This window comes from Medicago sativa, chromosome 4 (genome assembly GCF_051527215.1).
Source record: "Medicago sativa cultivar Bolivia chromosome 4, Bolivia_mono, whole genome shotgun sequence".
Classification (NCBI taxonomy): Eukaryota; Viridiplantae; Streptophyta; class Magnoliopsida; order Fabales; family Fabaceae; genus Medicago; species Medicago sativa.
The window spans coordinates 75,636,683-75,658,498 of NC_140752.1; the positions used below are offsets into that span (position 1 = coordinate 75,636,683).

At 33.6% G+C, this 21,816-nt stretch overlaps 3 protein-coding genes and 1 non-coding gene across 7 annotated transcripts; 1 reads left to right on the forward strand and 3 right to left on the reverse strand.

The window, feature by feature from the left end:
• Nucleotides 1-1,959: 1,959 nt before the first annotated feature.
• On the reverse strand, nucleotides 1,960-3,636 carry LOC146931942 (sm-like protein LSM3A). The gene is made up of 3 exons (XM_085703514.1): nucleotides 3,470-3,636; nucleotides 3,285-3,380; nucleotides 1,960-2,147 (listed from the first exon to the last, which is right to left on the reverse strand). The coding sequence occupies exons 1-3, from the start codon at nucleotides 3,587-3,589 to the stop codon at nucleotides 2,067-2,069; spliced, it is 297 nt and encodes a 98-aa protein (XP_085559640.1). The 5' UTR covers nucleotides 3,590-3,636; the 3' UTR covers nucleotides 1,960-2,066.
• Nucleotides 3,637-3,973: 337 nt separating this feature from the next.
• TRNAT-CGU (transfer RNA threonine (anticodon CGU)) lies at nucleotides 3,974-4,045 on the reverse strand. The gene has a single exon. It is a non-coding gene; the product is annotated as a tRNA-Thr (tRNA).
• A 110-nt stretch (nucleotides 4,046-4,155) lies between these two features.
• Nucleotides 4,156-12,324, forward strand: LOC146931944 (Asparagine synthase family protein). Of its 4 annotated transcripts, none has more exons than XR_015006888.1 (14): nucleotides 4,156-4,264; nucleotides 4,476-4,734; nucleotides 5,067-5,251; nucleotides 5,353-5,488; nucleotides 6,186-6,464; nucleotides 6,624-6,721; nucleotides 7,714-7,828; nucleotides 8,533-8,638; nucleotides 9,572-9,665; nucleotides 9,757-9,961; nucleotides 10,838-10,937; nucleotides 11,031-11,147; nucleotides 11,921-11,977; nucleotides 12,065-12,324. XR_015006888.1 is itself a non-coding variant. In XM_085703518.1 (14 exons), exons 1-14 carry the CDS (start codon nucleotides 4,172-4,174, stop codon nucleotides 12,176-12,178), a joined length of 1,944 nt encoding a protein of 647 aa, XP_085559644.1. In that variant the 5' UTR covers nucleotides 4,156-4,171; the 3' UTR covers nucleotides 12,179-12,324. The 4 variants fall into 4 exon arrangements, 1 of the variants encoding a protein (XP_085559644.1); XR_015006889.1 differs by having other exon boundaries at nucleotides 11,036-11,147; XR_015006887.1 differs by having other exon boundaries at nucleotides 9,757-9,947; nucleotides 11,036-11,147.
• Nucleotides 12,325-14,355: 2,031 nt separating this feature from the next.
• LOC146931945 (L-ascorbate oxidase homolog) lies at nucleotides 14,356-16,667 on the reverse strand. The gene is made up of 3 exons (XM_085703519.1): nucleotides 16,339-16,667; nucleotides 15,013-16,119; nucleotides 14,356-14,921 (listed from the first exon to the last, which is right to left on the reverse strand). Exons 1-3 carry the CDS (start codon nucleotides 16,584-16,586, stop codon nucleotides 14,624-14,626), a joined length of 1,653 nt encoding a protein of 550 aa, XP_085559645.1. The 5' UTR covers nucleotides 16,587-16,667; the 3' UTR covers nucleotides 14,356-14,623.
• Nucleotides 16,668-21,816: the final 5,149 nt, after the last annotated feature.

The window sequence follows — 21,816 nt, forward strand, 5'->3', positions numbered from 1 at the left end:
AAGAGGTGAAGAGAGTTCCGGAAATTATAATCCGAACAAAGACGAAATGAATATTTTGTGTCTTTCTTTGATGTCAAGGGTCTCTGTTGACCGTTATATGAACCCCACACAAGCTGAAATGCTATTGCAGGGTTCATAGGAACGGTCAACAATGACCATGACACCACCGACACTCCTACAATACTTAAAAAATTTGAAGAAAATGGAAGGGAAGAGGTGAAGTGAAGAATGAATGTATTTGTTGAAGATGGAAGCCTATTTATAGCCTTAAACAAATTCTAGGTCATTAATACAGTCAATGAAAATGTGTTAGTAGTTGTAACCGTCCAACCACTAATTGATGACACTCTTTCAAAAGAAGCCAAGCAATTTTTCAAAAGAAGCCAATGCTGAAGCATTCCGGATTATACATTCCGGAATGTCCTTAGCCCTACAAAGAAGTGCAAACGTTCCCCTCGTTCACCATAAGAGCACCATAATCGCACCAATCCGGAAAATATATTCCGGAATTCAAAGGTGCATTCCGGATTGTATATTCCGGAACGCCTCAGTGCCATGGCCGGTGGTCTGCACCACACGCATTTGTCGGTGGTCAAGTCAAAAAAACGTGTTTTACCACGTTTTTTGACTGCATTAATGGTTTCCCAACCATTTTTCACCCACCCCTCCCTATAAATACCCTTCCAAACCCCACCATTTCTCACACCATCCCTCTCCTCCTCTTCTTCCTTCTACTACCATGGTTTTCCATCGTTGGCCTTTCATAGATAAGGGCCTCGTTGAAAACTTTCAGGGTTTGTATGAACGGTCAATGAGGATGGAACCGCGCTGCAACGAAGGGCGGTTCATCTGAGGGTCATGTGGGTCAGTGTGGTTATTAGCTTCGCCTGTCGGGGCGTAAGTCTGAGCACCCCCGACCTCCCTCAGGGGCATTGGTTTCTTCTTCCCGCCCTCCTCTTCCCCCTCCTCCGGTTTTCCTCCAATAGCCAAGCTACTGCTATGTCCTATCACATAGCAGTGGTTAGGCTCTTAGGAGATTAGAATTAGGCTCTTGGGAGATTAGAAATAGATTTAGAATGTTATGTAATAAGCTTAAAAAGCTTGAAAATTATTGTAATGTATTGTTCATATATTAATAAAATGAGTTGTTTTTATGTTTGTGTCTTTTTATTTATGTTTTTTATTTTATTCGCATTTTATTTTACGAATTGTAGAGCTTAAAATTGCAAAAGTTCTGCTAAAATACATATCCGGATTTTATAATCCGGAGCATCTGAAAATTACTAACAATACATTCCGGATTACGAAATCCGGACTAGGTGTAAAATTGGAAAAAAAAAATAGGACGCGCGAGGAAAACCATAGGGTGGGAAAAGTAATACTCTTGTTAAAAAACAGGACTAAGAGGGATTGGAAATGGAGGGGATACAGACTGATCATTCAAATCATGCATAACATGCTTTATATCCCGACATCCTTCACAATAAATTTCTTTATAATAATATTGAGATAAGTTTTTAAAAACTAACAAAATCCTTCACATGTAAAAAAACTGATTTTGTTAAAATTTTTAAAAAAGTATGAGTTTATCTTAAAAAAAAAAAGTAGACCATAAAGACGCTTTGAGTTGGGGAAAAGCTAAACCAAACTTAGGATTCAGGAAGTCTACAAACTTTGAAGGAATACAACACACATATACCTAATCAAACACCCCATCAAACATCCCAGGTTCAAGATCTCCAATGTAACTAGAACTTAGAAGTTGAAAAAAAAAACAAAGAAAGAAAATGAAACAAATCAAGAATCATTGGCGTTTAAGCTTATGGAGCCACTTCTATGTAACAACAGCTTCAAGCTGCCATAAGTATAACCCTTGTTCATGAGCATTCCATGATTCTCATGCTAAAAAGAGAACATGAAAATTGAATGTTCAGCATAAAACACTAGCAAACATGCATGTTGAGGATAATCTAATATCATAAGGAACGAGGACACTAGTTAAGAAGTTATAGAATTTTTGTGATAGTTGTCATTAAAATGATTACATAATTCATCATCAGTCCATGTTATGCAGTCCTCAGTGGTGGAGAAACCAATATCACGCCATCTCCCCTAACAAACAGGAACGGAACTGTCCGCTTTGTAGTCTGCAATCAGAAGAAAAACAAAAATCATCCAAGGAAAAGTATCTTCAAAATAAATGAAGCAAGTGTAGCCTTTTTTTTATAGACCATTTTGATGGTTGGCGCAGATTGGAGATTGTAAATATGCATATAGTATACTATAGATATGAACAAAATTCCAAAGATGATCCTTTTCTTATCTGGGAAAGACAATTTTCCCAGATCACAAGTTAGTAGATATCACAATTCTGAAAAAATAAGGTCAATAGTTGAAAGAAAAGGCCAGCAATCTAATCGAAAAAATAGCAAGACACATATCTAGCTTTTACTATCATGCTCATCAATGAGCACTGCATCTGGGTTTAGTTGTTTAACAAAGACGTTTCCACAACCAAATTTTATTCAAAAGTTTCTCCTTCGGCTTTGTTCAGGAATCACGATGGGAAAGGATTTGGGCAAAGGGGATTGAAGTGGAGGGAAAGAAAGGAGAATCCTTCAACTTGATAGGGAGAGTGTTTCTAGCTGAGACGTGAAATCTTATAACTAATATTCTGTTTATGTTGAGAGTATTATAAAATGAGGGGAATGCTTAGGAGAATTTTTCAAGGTCAACCAAAACACTCGAAAGCCCTCCGCTATTTCAATTTTTTAGTTCCTCAAATTGGAGAATTTAAATTTATAAAGAAAAATAAACCGCAAAGCAAGGCTGGAGACTATCCTCTCTTTCGCTTACCTCTCCTCCTTCCTACCCCTCTTGACCTATGTAGCACCAACATTTCAGCTTGAAGGCGTGTCTAGTAGCTGACATATGTGGCTGCTTTCAATAATCATCACCGGTATTGAAGTGTTAGTGTCATGTCGAGTGTAGCACCAACAATTCAGATTTAAGGTGTGTCTAGCAGCTGACATATGTGGTTACATTCAATAATTATTACTTAATTATTACTGATGTCGACATGTGAGTGTCATGTGTGTCTGTGCCCGTATCAATGCCTCATAGTTCTTAACTCACACAGTCAAAACCTTAAAACACCTTACAAACTACAATAATCCTTTATCAAACTGAAGAAGGTAATCAATCAATGACATATACTACCCTGACAATAAATCAACAACTGTTCGCAGTTCTACAATTTAGCTTTGGTTTTGATTATGACTTACCCTGACAATTTCTTCGTATGTCTCATCATCAATTTCAACCGTTGTAACAATTTCTTCAACATCACCAAGAATCATATTAAGATGTTGATCATAAGCCTGGAAATTGAAATTGAAATTAAAATTGAAATCAAGCACTGAAAAAAGTGTGAAAGAAAAAAGAGATGAAAGGAAGTAGAAGAAATTACATGAAGTTTTCCACGAAGCTCTCTATCAGAACGGAGTTTAACGTAGATACGTTCGTCGAGACTGAGCCTTATGAGATCCAAAGGCTCCTTCACTGCGCTTTCTTCCTCTGTCCCCGCCATATTCACTCGCAATGAAATGAAACCCTAAAAATTAAATAAACCTTCACAAATTAACACACGCGCCTTATAATTATAATTTTTTTTTTTTAAATAAAATGTTATTTTAAAATAAAAATTTTAAAATAAAAGATGGATAATTTTTATTTTTTTAAAATAAAATAAAATGTTATTTTAAAATAAAAGATGGTTAAAATAAAAATAAAATGTTATTTTTTAAAAGATGGATAATTTTAAAATAAAAATAAAATGTTATTTTAAAATAAAAGATGGTTAAAATAAAAATAAAATGTTACTTTTTAAAAGATGGATAAAAAATAAAATGTTACTTTTTAAAAGATGGATAAAAAATAAAATGTTACTTTTTAAAAGATGGATAAAAGAGGAAGCTCCCGGCGAGGATCGAACTCACGACCTTTCGCTTACGAAGCGAACGCACTACCACTATGCTACGGAAGCAATCATGTCCATAAAGCAATAAATTATTATTTTAAAAAATGAAAACAAGTTAGAAGCAAATTAAGCCGTCAAAAGCCCTACAAAAACCACATTCCCCCATAGAAAAGCTTAGAAGCAGAAACGAAGATGTGTGGAATTGCATTGACCGTCTCAGGCATTCGAATTAACATCTCCTCTCTCCCATTCCACTCAACTTCCCCAAATCGCCAATCTGAAAATGTAAGTTAATTGTACCTCGGACACTTCTGATTGAATGCTTGTCTAACACTTATGTTTACGTTCAATTAATTCATTTTCTCAACTTATTGTCGGTGTCGTATCCGGTGTCTGTGTCTCAGTGTTTCATAGGTTATAAGAAACAAACAATTAACACCATAACTTTTTGTTTTACTTAATTTTTTTTTTTTACTGTGTGATTGATTTGGTGCAGTTGTTGATCTCTTTAGATGACCTGAAAGAAGCTCTGCGGAGAAGAGGTCCTGATAGCTTGGGTGTGAAGAAAGTTACTCTGCAACACAATGAAAACCAAATCTCATCCTTTATAGAACACGACGAAACGTTATTGTGTTCTGCAAATGAAGACAGTAACGGAGAACTTCATTTCATCGGTGCAACTTTGCAGCTTAGGGGAATTGTTCCGCTTGTTCAGCCTTTAGTGGATGCTTCTCGAAACATTCTGGTGTATAATGGTACTTCCTGCAACTGCCTCTGATTTTAGACTTCGTTGTGTTGTTTTGTTGTTACTATAGAATACTTCATTATTTTTGCATTGTTAGAGCTAATATACGATATCAACATTTCTACAATAGGGATAGATTCGTTATTAGTGCGTAATGTTTGTGTTATTTGATGTGCAAAAGTTGAAACATAGTTATAAACTGTGGTCCGCAACTGCAATTCTAGTTGTATCGGCCACATTTTATTGCAGTATCAAGGTTTGCAGCATAACTGCAACTGCAATTCAGAACCATGATGTTTGCAGTAAGATGTTTTTTATTTTAATTTTTTTTATGTTCTTCAGGTGAGATTTTCGGAGGACTTCAACTTGCTAGTGATTGCAACGATGCCGAGTTTCTTATGCAGACTCTTGGGAATTGTTGCTCCTGTGGTTCTTATTTGACTGGTAACTGTGTTAAATGCGGGAAAGGTTCTATTACAGATGTTCTTTCTACAATTAAAGGACCATGGGCTATCATCTATTGGCAGGTAACTCCAAGTGGTAAGTTTCTGTGTTCAAATTTATAGTAATTATTCGCTTTCTTTGTGGAGTCATAAGTGGTAGTGATACTTTCTTTTTTCTATTGCAGGATAGTTCAAGGACCCTTTGGTTTGGCCGAGATGCATTTGGTAGGCGGAGCCTTCTTGTTCACTGGCCTACAGAAGATGATTCAACTTTTCTTCTTTCTTCTGTATCGCCAGTTGCTCCAGATCAGCAGGCCACTGGTATGTAATACATGAAATTGGAATGGAACAACTACTGGTGTCTTGCTCTGATGGTTCAATTTCTGTGAAATAGAATGACCTGAATAGAGCCTATTGTCATTTAGTAAAAAAGCTTACAATTATTATAATTTGTGCTAGCCAGAATGTACTGCATAAACTATGTACTCGTTATCATTGACATTGGTGGATATGTCATTATGAGAAGAAATAAACAAGAAAGTGTATGACTGTTTGTAGGATATTTCGTGCCTCTTTAATTGACGCTATTTATCTCAAGAATTTCATTGGCCTCAAACTTTTGCATTAATTAGCCACCGATAAGTTTTCGCTCCATATTTTGTAATCATCTTCAAAATGCAATACCCATAGCTTTAAGATCATAGCCCTGCCACTAGCCTACTAGTTGATGGGAACTTGGTATCTTATCTTGCTTATGGAATAAGGAAGTTCCCTGATTACAGAACACCAATTCATAGTTTTGAGGGGTCGCTCACCCCTGCTCTAAGGCCTCAACACTTTCTCAAATCACTAGATAGTCTCCCTCTATCCCTTCCTCTTATTTATATACAGCATGGCCTACTTCTCTTACTATCTCAGTCACAACTAATCATATCTTACTCACCACTCTAACTCCCCCAGCGAATAGACCCGTTGTCATAACTCAACAATTAGACTTACTAATATTAATTTTCTGCAGAAAATGAAGCTCATAATGGAATTGAACATCTTAGTTACTGGGAAGAGCTACCATGTGGAATATATAGTATGCACGTGGATGCTTCGAATTCAAACGGATTTCTGGTTGGCGAAGTTCAGATACATGAATATACAAACTCAACATTGAAGGAACTTATCAAGTGGGAGAGAATTTCTGTTGTACCAAGCTCTGAAAACCTGCAGACATCCTGCCCTAAGTTTTCTAGGGGGCAACAAGATGTACATTCAGCTTCTTTAGAGACAGTTCCATGCGAAGCAGGTTATTACTACGTGATAGCATCATAATGCTCCATTTATTGATTTATTTATTTATCCAAATACATAATTGTCATTCCCATACATTCTGGTACCTTTAGTATTAATTCACAGTTCTGTTGTATCCCTTAAATTTTTGACAATGTCTGTCTTGATTAAGCAGGCTCAACTCAAAATTCAATTCCAATGCGAGCTCATATGTTGCTAAATGTTTTAAAGGAATCTGTGATACGACGTACGTCATTGTATACTATCTATCAGGTAAGCTACTTAGTTGAAATTGGATGACAGATCTTGTATGTATACCTCCTTTTTTGGCTAACATCAAAGGTATTATGTATCGTCACCCGTTTGTATGATGTTAATAAGATGTTTTCAACTTTGGGGATATCAAATAGTTTGTGATTGAGTAATATAAAAAAAAGTTTTGCGATGAATAATTCGAGATTCAAAATCGAATCTTACATTAATTTTTTTTTTTTTGAAGAAGCTAAATTGACACTGGGGAGAATCTTACATTAAATTATTTATTAGCTTCCTGATTCCACGACTCAAACTTGTGAGCCTGTCACCTTTATAGTCACTCGACAACAACTTCAACTGTTGCATCATGGTTACTGTTTGTATGTGTATAAAAAGTAAAAATAAAATTGAAGAAAAAGTTATACATGCAAGTGAATGATAGAGATGGCTAAAAGACAAGACAAGGGGGTATTGCACAGGAACGATGGGAAGTGGAGAGAAAAAAAGAAAGAGTTGTATTCTTTAACGAGTTTTATTTTTTATCTTTATAATCATCTTTGCAAGTTATAAGTCATCGTATTTTTTATTTATATAACAAAATTTTTAATGTGTTTCTTGAAATTTCAAAAAACAAGGTGAATACCGGAAAACTTCCTAAAGTTTTGTTACTAGAGATAATGCTTATTTTAAGTATGCTCAACCAAATATTTCAAGTCTGGTACAACAATACTAAGTTCTGAAACAAATAATCATAAGTTTCACGTGCTTCCCATATGCAAATTGTAACTAAATGTGTTCACCAACCTTTTGTGTTTGACATATTTGGAAAATTCTAATAATTGAATTTGGATTTCTATTATATGTTTTGTAGGGATTTATATACCATTTGTTCTTTAATGGGATTACCTTTAGATTCTTTAACGACATTTTATTTATTCTAGACCTGACCTTGTTTTCCTTCAGTAGATTTCTTTTATATTTGTCATGACTCTTTGGATTTGATTGCATAGGCTGTGATATCTGGTATCAAACAAGAGAAATTTGTTCCTGTTGCAATTCTTTTCTCTGGTGGGCTGGATTCTATGATACTTGCGGCATTACTGGATCAATGCCTGGATCCCAGTTGTGAGTGCTCCCTATAAGCTCAAGTTACCTTCTTCTATCTTGATTATTCTACACAGTCTTGAATAGTTATGTCATGAACTAACTGCCAACAGGTTTAATGTTTGCAAATGCTATGCATCTGTAACTGTTATTTAGGATAATTCAAACTGCAATTAATTAGGATAATAAACTGCACAATCAATGTATATATGATAGTTGCAGATTTATAGGGCAGAAAATCAGTCGCAGTCTTGTAATTAAATTTTATGTATATGATAATTCTCCCAGAGGAGAACACACAGTTTCAGACCTAAACTTCTTTGAGTTTGACACCAACTATATTAGAACCTTAAGCTGTTGGGTGAAGCACATGAATGATTTTTATCTAATATGTCCCCCTTACACAAGAGCTCTTTGGGCTTGAAGCATAGACAATGCACATGCTGAACCTTGAATCTTTATTTAGAAGAATGAGATAAGAAGGATCAAATTCTAGACCACGTGGTCAACTGGTCATAGAGGCTTTGTTACCATGTCGAAAATCAACCATTCCATCCCAAAAGGTTAAGCCATTGGATTAAATCATATGAATGGTATTATATGTAACAAGTTCCTTGTTTGGTGTTGAATCACCTAAAGTAGACTGGTCGAGTTCTTATAGTTTACATGTTTTATTTTAGAAACCTTTAGATGAGTCGAATCTCTAACCTCTTTTTAATTGACAGATGAAATTGATCTACTTACTGTAAGCTTTGATGGCGAGTTAGCTCCTGATAGAAAATCTGCCAAGGCAGGGTTGAAAGAACTAAAAAGAGTTGCACCGTCAAGACGGTATGCAATCCATGTTTACTTTATATCTTTTTTGTTGCTTTTTGTATAAGAAAAAAACCTTTCCTTAAACATTTAATTGGACTTTTTTTTTTCTTTCAATGTTAAATTGTTGTGTACGAAAATGAAGTCTCTTAAGACAGTGTATATTGAGTAATTATAGATTTATGCCATATGATATTGAATTTTATTTTTTTTGGTAGCCATAAACTTTTCCTGCTGAATTCTAAGATGCATATATTTTTCATTGTTAGAGGCATTGAAAGTGGTCTGAAACACGTATTTCTTGTATGATTAATGACATGGTCTGACATGTAAATTTTATTCAATGATTGTGTGAAATTACTACATCCTAATTTCAAATTGAAAATAGTGAATCAAATCTTGCAGATATGAGTCTACACTGAATGTTACAAAGTGAATAAATGTGTGAGTAGGCGGGAAATATGTATAATAAATAATTGACCTATTGTTTTAAAATGTCTTGACATAATTCATTCCTTCATTCAGTGCTTTGCAAACTTTTTGCAATGCGTATAATAACAGATTTTGCTGTTTGTATAATTTCATGGAAGAATATACTGGCATCAACATGAAATTTATGGCATCAAGTTTTATTTTCTAAAATAACAAATCATTGTCAACAAAGTTGTCAAGATAGAGATCTTGACTAAGATCGGGAGAAGGTAGCAAGATCGCAACATGTAGGACCTTACGTTTTGCAGTCTTGCTACCCGCCTCCCGATCCTTCGTAATTACTTGGGTAGTATGTAAGATCCTAGTTACGACCTCACATGTTGCGATCTTGCTACCTGCTTCCAGTCTAAGTCAAGATATCGATCTTGACAACATTGTTCTATTGGACGTGTTTTATGTCGATATCTTTTATAGCATCGGTCATGTTCAGTTGGTTAAAAGCATCTGTTGAAAGTGCAGGTGGAGACTCGTGGAGATTGATGCTGACTTGTCAGATTTGGTGTCTGAGACTAGTCATGTTATGTCACTCATAAATCCTTCCAACACCTACATGGTACTAATCAATCCTCAGATTGAAAAGCCTATAGCTAAGTTTTCAAACACCTTGACATTATTTGATGATTGGTTTGCACATATCTTTTCAGGACCTTAACATTGGAATAGCTTTATGGCTCGCTTCTGGTGGTGATGGATGGGTGTCTGATGCAGATGATAATGATGACACTCATGCACGGATTAAATACAAGTCCAATGCAAGGATTCTCCTTGTTGGTTCTGGTGCTGATGAACAGTGTGCTGGTTATGGGAGACATAGAACAAGTTTTAGACGAGGAAGGTATTATCACTATGGTAATGTTAATCATATTTTATGATTATACATATGTTTACAACTTACAAGTGATAATGTTCTGCTCTTTATATATCTTGTTGAATACAACTTTCTTTTCCTTTTGTCCATTAGCTTGGGTCCTGTAATTTTCAAGTTGTATGCATATGTCAATGTAATTCCTTTCTTTCTTCTTTGCTTTAGCTGTGGCCAATTAAATTTTAGAATATGTGTATATAAATGCTAATCGATGTACCTTTCCACAGAAAAGAATATGTTGCAAATGAAACTACAATAAGAACCATACAGCTTACAATCTATGGCTTTAATAAATTACCTCAGGTCTAATATGTTATTCAGCTCACTGTTTAAATAAAAATATTGATTAAACCCCTGATTTCTCGTCCAAAGCTACACACATCATTACTTTCATCCTAAATATTTTTACCATCATTTTATTTTCTCAATTACTCAAAATGTCAGTCTTCCTTTGTTGGATTTGAGGAATGAGTTTAATGGAATCCTAATTTAGGGACTAATTTGACGAGAGTTTCCATGATTGAGGGGCTTAATTGATGAATCTTACATTATTGATAGAAACTAAATTGATAGCAAGGGTATTTTAAGGACCCAATTGACACCACTTGTATCTATGAACAACAAAGTTAATAGGGTTTTTTTTTTCTTTCTAAAATATTAACCTGACTTAAAGTTTTTGATTGATAGGTTGGAAGACTCATTGTATCTTATGTGGTATTTTGATATACTTCTACTTAGATGATTGACATTTCAAAATTCTTTAAGTCACCTTGGTGTTAACTTAATAGTACTGATTTATGAACTATGACTACATGTGCATTTTCTTTTAAAGGACTGACGGTATAATATGCCTTAATCAGTTGGCTGGGGCTAGATGAGGAAATGAAACTCGACATGCAAAGAATTTGGAAGAGAAATTTAGGGAGAGATGATAGATGTATTGCTGATAACGGGAAGGAGGTAATGTTCAAATGATAGCAAGAATCAATACTGATCCCTAATTTGTTAATCTCATAGTTACTTGTCATTTTTTTGATTTGTTTTTCTCTTTAGGCTAGATTTCCATTCTTGGATGAGGATGTTATAAGGGTTTTACTCAACATTCCATTGTGGGAGGTTGCCAACCTTGATCAACCTAGTGGCATCGGTGATAAAAAGATTTTAAGAGAGGTATTGTTATTGACTGAGTGGTTTATTTGTTTTCTACTGCTATAAAGTGATTGATGTATCAATTTACATCTTGTCTGACCATTTATTGGCTGACTCGACAACACTTTCTCAAGACCTTTTTGAATAACTTAACATCTTAACTCAGCTGATTCAAACTAGTGATCCAAATTTTTGGTAACATGCTCATATATCTTACGAGTTATGAATGAATATAAGGACTTGAAGCCAGTGATGTTGCCTGAACTGAACTCATACTTGTGTTTCAAGTTTCATCAGAAAGAGCTCTATTTTATGGCGGGTTCTACTGTGGATCAGTTTATTTAATTGTCTGTGGTAGACCAGTTCTTGAAAATAACTTGAAATACCAACGATGAACTATGTCACCCCTTTGAAGTAGAAGTTCATGTTCTTCCATGTTCTCATGAGAGGCGTTGACCTGATCGGTGCCGGTTCGTCAAAAATAAAGGAAAACAAATATGCGTTGATTTTGGAGACACTTATATTTGTTTTCTCCAAACTCGTACCAATCAGATCACTGTTTCACTCATTAGGATGAAGAGGACCGCGAACTTCTACTTCCGACAAATACCGATGTACCATGAGTCGTTGTTGGAGTTTCTGGTGATTTTCAAGTGCCGGTACACCATGGACCATTTGCGATATTTTATAGATGCACTTCTATTTTACCAAAATAAAACCCTTTTCTGTCTGAAGATCCAACATAGAAAATGGACTCCCAAACTTAAATCTCATGGTCAATATATTTTCTGAAGGTTGCACAATTGCTTGGTTTATATGAAGCAGCGGTTCTTCCCAAGCGGGCAATCCAGGTGTGCACTCCAAAACTTTACACTTCAAAATTTTGCTTTACAACTCTTTTGCATAGTGATTGATTTGTCTTTGATGTATTGGTGTAGTTTGGTTCTAGAATTGCGAGGGAATCAAATCGGAAGAATTTTGGAAGTAATCGAGCAGCAAATCAGGCGTCTGCAGGCAGTGTAAGGATTTGTAGGAAATCAAATTTTGGTTGATTCTTTATTTTCTCTGGGCATGTGGGACTCATCTTTTTGGCATGAAAATGAATGTGACTATATTTAAATTTTTTTATATATGAATTGGATTGGAACTACTTTATATATATATTATGCCTGGTGCTACTATACTGCCTTTGACCGAAGGGATTTGTTTATTTATCAGCTTAAAGGAAATTAAGCTCTCACTCTCGTTTTCAACAACCACTTTGTTGAATAGGATATGTAATTTTTGGCAGGTGTTCATATTCCAAACTTACCTAAATTGAAACCACAAACTGATCTAAAATAATTGAAAACCATACAAAACTGAATATTTTTTAATGTTTTGGATATCCATTTTGTGAAAATTGTTCGAATCCCTTTGTCAAAACAGAACCAAATTGTATCTAAGAATCAAACTCGGATTTTGTCAAACGATTTGGTTGCCCTGAAACATGAATTTAGCATTTTGGTGGAGCTCATTAACCACTTGAGCACAATCATTTGGTTGCCCTGAAACATGAATTTAGTAACTTTCTCTAAATATGAGATTCTAATCATTTTTTCCACAAGTTTTAGGATTTTTTCCTCACGATATTTTATGACAAATTATTTACAATAATGATTTCAATTATATTTGATGACGTGACATTGCTGATTTGGAAAAGAAACATAATTTATTTTCAATTTTGTTGATCAAATGGGAACATATTCTTTTGTAAACTATTTTTCTGGTTCAAATCAGCAAAGCAAGACTATTAAATGTATATGCATATTGTACTAATATATTATTTATTGATTTTTAATTTTTTTAGTTATACTTGTTAGTTTAATTTAGTCTCTCTCACTTTTTTTCTTTTTATTTCATAGGTTTCAAACATAATAATTAATAAATTTTTATTCCATAGTGTTAATTTTTAATGTATTATATTTTTTTCATCAAACATGTCACTTTATGGTGGCTTTATAATTTTAGTATTGATATAATATTTTTCCAACTTTATTAACCTATAATCGATTTAATTTAAACAACATTCAATTCGGTCGATTCAGATTTTTTTTCTTTCAACTTTATTAACCTATAATCGATTTAATTTAAACAACATTCAATTCGGTCGATTCAGATTTTTTTTCTTTCTAAAAGAGTTCATCCAAATTAAACTGTGTATGATTATAATATTTAGATTTGATGATATTTTGCCTTAAAGCCAATTCATACCGCACCTCAAACACGGGTTGCAATTTGGAGAGAGATAGACACAAAAAAATAAGTGGTGGGTCCTATCACTAAGTGGATCCCACCATCATTAATTTTTTTGTGTCTATCTCTCTCCAAATTGCAACAAATGGAACAAATTACAAATGGAGAGGATCATAACCCCTCAAACACACCGATAGTGTTAAGTATCAATGAATGATCTTTGCGGGAAAAGTTGGTTGACTGACCACTTTTAGTGAGATTTTTTATTTTTTTTGCTGAGGGACACTTTTAGTGAGATATTCTCTTCCAATTATGTTTTTTTTTTTCCGTCCACTTGTCTAGACGAGACCTTGCTTAAAGTATCCTACTTCAGTTCTACTTAAGCTAATTGTAATACTATAATAACAATTGTGATGTAGATCCAAAAAAAAAAAAAACAAGATAAAAATTGTGATTAATTGTTGGTAAAGAAACAATGTTATGAATTTATTTATTTTTTTGACAAAAAACAATGTTATGAGTTTTTAAAATTAACATTGTAATTATAATTTATTCCTTAATTAAATCACATTTAACATTTTCAAAGATTCAGATATCGCATTTTAACTTTAACGAAATAAAAAAAAATATGGATGGAACTCTTATTAACATATATATATCAATACATTACCCTTTGTAATAACTATGGATGTAGACATGTAGTGAATTTCACGGCTCTTTTAAATTTGTAGGCCAGGCTGCATATATTTAGGAAGACTGAATATTTATTTACTCTTGCATGTCCAAAACTCATATAAGATTCAGTAGTGAATGTGAATGTGTTTGGGAGAAACGTGGTAAATGATTATAAATATATCAGTGTCTTTTCCAGCAAAGCCATGTCCATTTTTTACATCCTAATTATATATAACTTCTTTAATAATAAGATTAAATTACAAAAAACCATTTATACCTCTAAAAAAACATTATAAGAATATTTATGAGAAATCAATAATAGATAAAAAGAAAGGGGTACATTTTCTATTATAAAATTGTAGGAGTAAGACACCTACTCAAAGTACAAAAACGCAATGAAAATTCTAAAGAAGTTAATACAAAGTGATCAACAAGATCTTATAATGCTTCAAAAGCCCCAGTTATTCTCTTTTTCACCCTGTTACAAAATACCTAGCTCATCTTGCTGAGGAATTTCACAGGGGAAATCTAGTTACATACATATATAACTTAAAAAGAATGCAGAGTTTGCTTCAAACATTGATGAATTAGACGTATGAAGGAGGCTTTGGAAGATCCTTAACAATTCCACAGAGCAAGCTGTTGTCTGGCAGATTGTACTCATCCCTAAGAGAACGTTCTGGAGTAGGCACACTAATGTACAATTGTTGTCCCAAGTAACGATTCTCAGCAATCTCTGACCTCAAATTCCACACTCCAACGTTGTCGAATGTCAACATTATTGCAGCCCATGATTTTGGAAACACTTGAATGGTGTGTCTGCTCACAGCATCAAGCAAGTTATATGTCTTCCTTTTCTCGGGTGTCCAAGTTCCTGGCTCAATGCTGCAATTTACATAAATAAATAAACGCGTTAATTGCTTAACCAAATTAAAAATCGTATAGTATGTAAATATATATTGATATGTATACTCACGCTACTGCGAAGAATGAGTATCCATCCAAATTATAAGACTGGACGCTTTTCTCATGGTTCTCAAAAACGATCTCAATGAAAGTACGGTGTGCAAATTTAAGAACATTGGGTGCCAAGGTAACACTGGTTCCAAGGTTTTCTGGCATGTCAGGAATACTGTCATACTTGAAAACCTTCTCAGCAACATTGTAGTATTCTGCGAGTTTAAGAGGGGTTTCGGGATCCACATGGGAGACACCGTTAAGTGCATAACGGAGTTTTCCACCTTCTCTGCTAACGGTGTTAATGAGCTTAACGGTACGGGTGATGTTGATCTGACCGTAATGGTAAGAACCTTGTGGGTTGGGCCTAGCAGCACTAGCGGTCAAGTTCCAACGGAAAGAACGGAACTGGTTCAAAGACCAAGCCCATCCCACTGGAGCTTCAGGGAGTTCAGGTGAAGCAGGACCTTTACCGTTGGCATAACGGATAATACCTTTACCGGTGATAATAGTTTTAGTGAAACGAGTTGAAGCGACCATGTAATAATCTTTTGGTTCTTTATCTGCGGTTACAAGAACACCAAAGCATTGTCCGACGTGGACATCGAGGGAATCATAACTGTTTTGGACGGTGTGGGATCCTTCGAATTCAACGAGTTTCATTGGGTGATTTTGGATTCTGAAGTTAAGGGAGTTTTTAAGACCAACATTGCAGATTCTGTATTTGTAGGTTTTTCCTGGCTTCATTGTGAAGAGTGGTTTGTCAGATCCATCACCTTTGGCGTTTTGGCCGTTAACAAGAACAGCGGTTGGTCTTCCGAGGGCACGGCCACTGTCGAGTAATTTGCTGAGGGCAGAGTGACTCTTGGTGAACCAGTCACCGATCACGACGGTGTAATCATCTTCGGGATCAGCATATGGGACGGGAATGAGTAATCTGCTGTTGATGCGGAGGCCACCGAAACCACCAGCTGCTCTGTGCATCCCCAAGCTAGGATAGTAGAAGTAGCTACCGATTTGATCCTTCACTTGGAAACGGTATGTGAAGTTTGTTCCTGGTAGGATGGGACAGTTTGTTCCTGGCACACCATCTTGCCAGCAGTTTTTCCTTTGCTGAACTCCAGCCCTGTAAATTTTGATTATACATTGCTTAGATTTCATTTATTAATGGATCAAATCAAAAACAAAATAAACAAATTTTAAATCAGTGTCACGTTGTCGCAAGGATGCCTCTTAGACAATCACGATCAAATACAATTGTCGTGTTATAGTCTAAGAGGCATCAAAATAAATAAAAATCATATAATGTCGCAATTTGAAAATGAAATGAGTATGTATATAATACCATGTGAAAAGCAAAGGCTCGTCGAGGCCATTGAAGACGTTAACAACGAGGTTATTGTTACTGGTGGAATTGATGTTGGGTCCGGGAAATTCGTTGTTGATGAGAATAACCTGTTGAGGAACACCAGCAGGGGAGAGTGTACCATATGTAACATTCCATGTGAAATAAAAGTAAGGGTCTTCACCCATTACCATTGATGTTGTACCAATCAAGAGACATAACATAAACAAAAACGTTGTTCTCTCCATTTTGCTTTGATCGTGATTAACAATTACTATCTTATACTATGTTGTAATGGAATAAAGAACTAAGATGAGAACATTTACATGATGGCTCAATGATTTGTCATGTTATATACATATGTGTAAGTGTTTATTAACCATTCAAACTCTCCGTTAACTTCTCTAACTTACCATTGATTATGATCCTTAGATTGCGTGCTTCCTCTTACATGTTACCTATTAATGTGTTAAACTCATTCACCATGTCTATAGTTAGAATGTTAACATTTGAATAAAACAACAAAACTAACCATGAGATCCATTCATGGCCAATCAGTCCCTACGATTTTACCACCAAAGAAATTGACTCCACCAATGCTTTCTATATTTCTTGACCAATTGTATTTTGTTAAGAGTATTTTTTAAGACCTCGTTAAAAAAGAAATACACGGTTCACATATGCTCTCTTTTTTGTTTTTGTTTTTTTTTGTTTTAAATCATGGTCTTGTTTATCATTTTGTTTTTTAATATCCTTTTTCTTGTTCTAGTAGTATAGCACTTGATACATTATTTATAAATAAAATTCTAATAACAATATATATTTTTAATATTTAATTATTCTTATTGATATTCAAAATTAATATTTTTAAAATTCATGGAGTTACTCATACATTGCAAGACAAATTTATACTTTCAATAGACATTACATCTAGGGGTGTCCGCGGTGCGGTTTGGTTTGGTTTTGAAGATAAAAGTCATCCGAACCGCAAGATAAAAAAACATGCGGTTTGGTTTGGTTCAGTTGACTTTAAACCAAACCAAACCAATGCGGTTTGGTTGGATCGGTTGGTGCGGTTTTTTGAGACGAACAATTATTTGTTTCCAACATTAAAATCAAGTTAAAAAGCTTAAACACAACATATTTTCAGCAATGTTTTGAATTTCATCAAATATTACAATTTCATTTTCATTTTACAATGTTTCCAACAACATAGACCAAGTTAAAAACATGGACAAAATGTAATCCTATTTTGTAAGAAATGCAAAAGACTAAGATTTTATCATTCTCTAAAATTTCAAGTAGCACATAAATACGTTTTTTAAATAAAAAGTAAAGAAAGAATCTAACAAGAGAAAAAAAAATGTCATTCTATAAAAGTTTCAATTGAGTTTCTATGAGTATTGGTCCAAGTAAAATATGTTTAATTAACATTTTTCTTATGTTGTGGTTTCGTTTGGTTGGTAAAATGAAAACCGCAAACCAAACCAAATCATGAGGTTGAGCAAGAAAATGATCTGATTACATCCGAACCAAATGCGATTTTTGCGGTTTTGGTTTGGATTGATTTGGTTTGCCGTTTTTCTATTAGGTTGGTTCGGTTTTGAACACCCCTAATTACATCAACCATATATAGAGAAAGGATTAAATGACATCATATCAAATTATTTCACATGCACTAAATGCTCTCTCTATCACCTAATTAAGAAACACATTTATCATCATTAATTCATAATCAAGCACTCCCTTTTTATTTTCGGTATATTCAAATATTTCCTTTTTTATTTCCCCTTAATTTATTTTCGGTAAATATTCCCTTTTTATAAGCACAAACTCAATCTTTTATTAATTTTTATGAAAAACATGATAAAGCTAAATATTGTTAAACATAAGATACGATGAGTGGCAAAAATAATCTAATTAGTAGGAAGAACTCAAGAATCATTTGGATGCTTTCATAGTATTTGTTGTTTCTGCTAATGATTATTTTTTGCATAATTGTTCCTAGCTCACGAGGAGGTTTCTGCTAATGATTTAGCCGAGCTTATTTGCTATTCCAGATATAATTTAATTTTATTATAAAAAATTATGGGTATGAAATAAGTATGAGCTTTATCATGCTTTTTGTAAAAAACAATTAAAAAGTTTGAGCATGTGCAGACGAAAATAAATAAATTAGGGGAAAATAAAAAGGGAATGATTGATTATGAATTGATGATGGTAAATATGTTTTTTAATTAGGTGATAGAGAGATATTTGGTGTATGTTAATTAACTTAGTAATAATAGTCATTAGATTAAATAAATCAAATGGATAGGATTTGGTGTGAAACTAATTTTAACATCAAGATGTCATTTTTGTCAAAAAAAAAAAAGAAACATCAAGATGTCACTTTCCCTCAAAAACATCAAAGATGCCATTTGATCATGACTCATGTGTGTTAAGATGAGATGAGAGGCCGATTTCCGTTATTGAATGATTGGTTTAGACCTATTCTCTTTCAACCTATTGCTTTTCTGTCATAGAAAAATTCACACCAGTAAACAGAACCTGTGCAGTCTACAATGGTTTTTCCAGCCATTTTGGCCTGTTTGTACCTGTAATTTCAAACGACAATTTGACATGAAATCAAACCGAAACAACAATATCCAGCAATGACAAACATCAACATTTCATAGTTTATCAATTATTCGGTAACATTACACAAAACCGATAATGCGTTAACGTTTCACAATTATTTGAAATTCGTCAAAATTTACACATTATGCAACACATTACACGTAAAGTACATTAATTTATAATAAATGCGAAACTCAAATATATTGAATCAATATTATTGATATATATATATATATATATATATATATATATATATATATATATAATTAGTTAATGTACTTATTTTGTTTAAAGAATTAATTAAAAGGTTTTTATTCTAATGATAAAAAAAAGAATAGCCAGCATCATTAATACAATCGATAGGCAGCCACGTCAATCAAAATAGGCCACATTGGCTGAAAATCATATTAAGGACTTTTTTTTAGAAATTGCAGGGTATAAATCTTTTTTTTTTTTTTTTGCAACGATCAAAATCAAACCTCGTTATATTTGCAATGACCAAATGAATAGTTTAACCAAGATAAAATAATAGTTTCATTCATATCATATGCATGTTATTTTGTTTGTAGTTATCGAGATTACATTCATTTTCATGTATTTATTCTACAACAGATTTATTATCTACCATTTTCTCTTCATATTATTATCTTTCGTGTATCTTGACTCTACTTTACCCCATGGATATTTTGCGGAAGAGTTGTTTTGATAGATATTGAACATGACATATCGTTGAATATAGTGGTGGAGACAGGAATTTTATTGAGCCTGGGCAAAATTTTGTCCGCAAATTCACATGTGACACAATATATAAATAGTCATAAATTGAAATAAAATAGGCTCGTCATTTTGTCGATAAAAGTATAGTTTGAAACAAGAGAGATGAAACATAACATGTCAATAGTGTGCTAAATAAAATTAGGAGGTAAATGCCCTTTCCGAAACCTCTTTGCGGTGAATGTTCGAATAATATCAACATGTGACTTGAATATCTTCCGCTTGGTGTAACATATCATCAAGTAATTGAACCACACATCGTTAATCTTGTTGGAAACAATTATTTCTCACGGACTTATAAGATTATTTAATTTTACTAGCTTATTGAGAGGGCTTGATAACTGGTGGACTTTCAACTTTTGTAGATGTTGAAAATAGCTTTGGTGCACCCACTATTGTTGAAGATCCACAAGTTAGAAGTTAAAATCTGATTTATTATGCCCTGTTGTAGAAGTGATTGTAAGTTTTTTTTAGGTATGAAGTGATTGTAAGTTGTAACTTGATATTATGTCATTTTGTCTAATAAGTTATTATGAATAGTGATTCAAATTTTGTTACCATAAATTAAATGAGCAATGGAGTATATATAGATTTTGATTTATGTGAGTATTAAGTATTTTTGTGAGTATTGAGTATTTGGTTTGGGTGAATGGTATAATAGTTTATAGTTAGGGAGAATTATTATAGTTAAGTCACTTCAATAATTTATTCTAAAAATTGATTATAGTAATCAATTTCAAATTCCAATGATATTGATTATAATATTTTATTATATTGATTAAACTAATTTTAGTGGTAATTTTATAAATTATTCATTTTTAGAATTTATAGTAGAATAGAAAATATGATAAAAAAATAAAACAATGATAAGTTTTAGTGATAGCCGAAACCGTAGGTACAAGTCCATAATGTGTTTAAAATGGTCTCCTTAGAATTACATACGTTTTGTCCGTAGGTAAAGGTGGAAAACATGCAAGGACAACCATTTGGCAATAGATTTAGCTACGGAAATTTGCCCTATAGTGACGGATTTTGGCTGTCACTATAAGTCAAATTTCTTGTAAATTTCTTTTAACGATACAAAGAAGGTATGGGTTGATCCCGGGCGTGTGCCCGAGCTAGCCGGGGGGTAAAAACGCCCATGGTTGAGTATACGTCTAATTCATATGTAGTCATCGTTTTGCTTTCCCATTTCAATACTTATAGTATAATGTGTATCTTGACTCAGTTTATCCCATAAATATATGGGTAGTGTTAACTTGTGCCCTTAGGGCACATGTTAAGAAACCTAAAAGAAGAAACTTCCTATAAAATTTTGTACATTTAAATGATTAAAAAGTTAAATATTAAATGAAATGCACACATTTCAATAAATTTTTTCTATATTTGAATCATTAACTTGTGCCCTGAGGGCACAAGTTAACATTTCCCTAAATATATTTATGAAAGAGTTGTTTTGGTAGATATTGAACATGGCATGTCGTTGGTTCTCTCCCTCCCTCCCTCCCTCCCTCCCTCCTTTAAAACACAAACAATGAAGATACCGATGTCGTTGTTTTGGTAGATATCTAGTGGGCTTGTGTTGTTCAAAACAAACACCTCTTTCAAAGTAGTAAGGACTCTTTTTCTTCTAGCAGGTAAAGTTGTCTTCATCGAATTTCCCTTAAAGTCGGTTTTTTAGAGATACTACCATTGATTAAACTATAATTGAACTTAAAAAATTTCAAAAAATTGTTGTTGATAAAGATGTTGGAAAACACAAACAATGAAGATACCGATGTAGACTGTACTCGGGAATACCAAAGTGTGTGTTCCCAACATACTATGAGTATATTGAATGACCAGAAAATCCCTTCTAAGATACTTTTTAGTAACCTTGACGTGGTTTTGCAAACACACCAAACATATCTCTCAACAATAATTTATAGAATAATGTATCTTACACGCTACTCATACACCCTCCAGTCACAAATATAAGCAAAAGTTCATATTTTTGATACATTCAATAAATGATGTATGTTGTCTACAATAAAAACCACATACATTATTTATTGAATGAATCTAAAATATGGATTTTTGCTTATA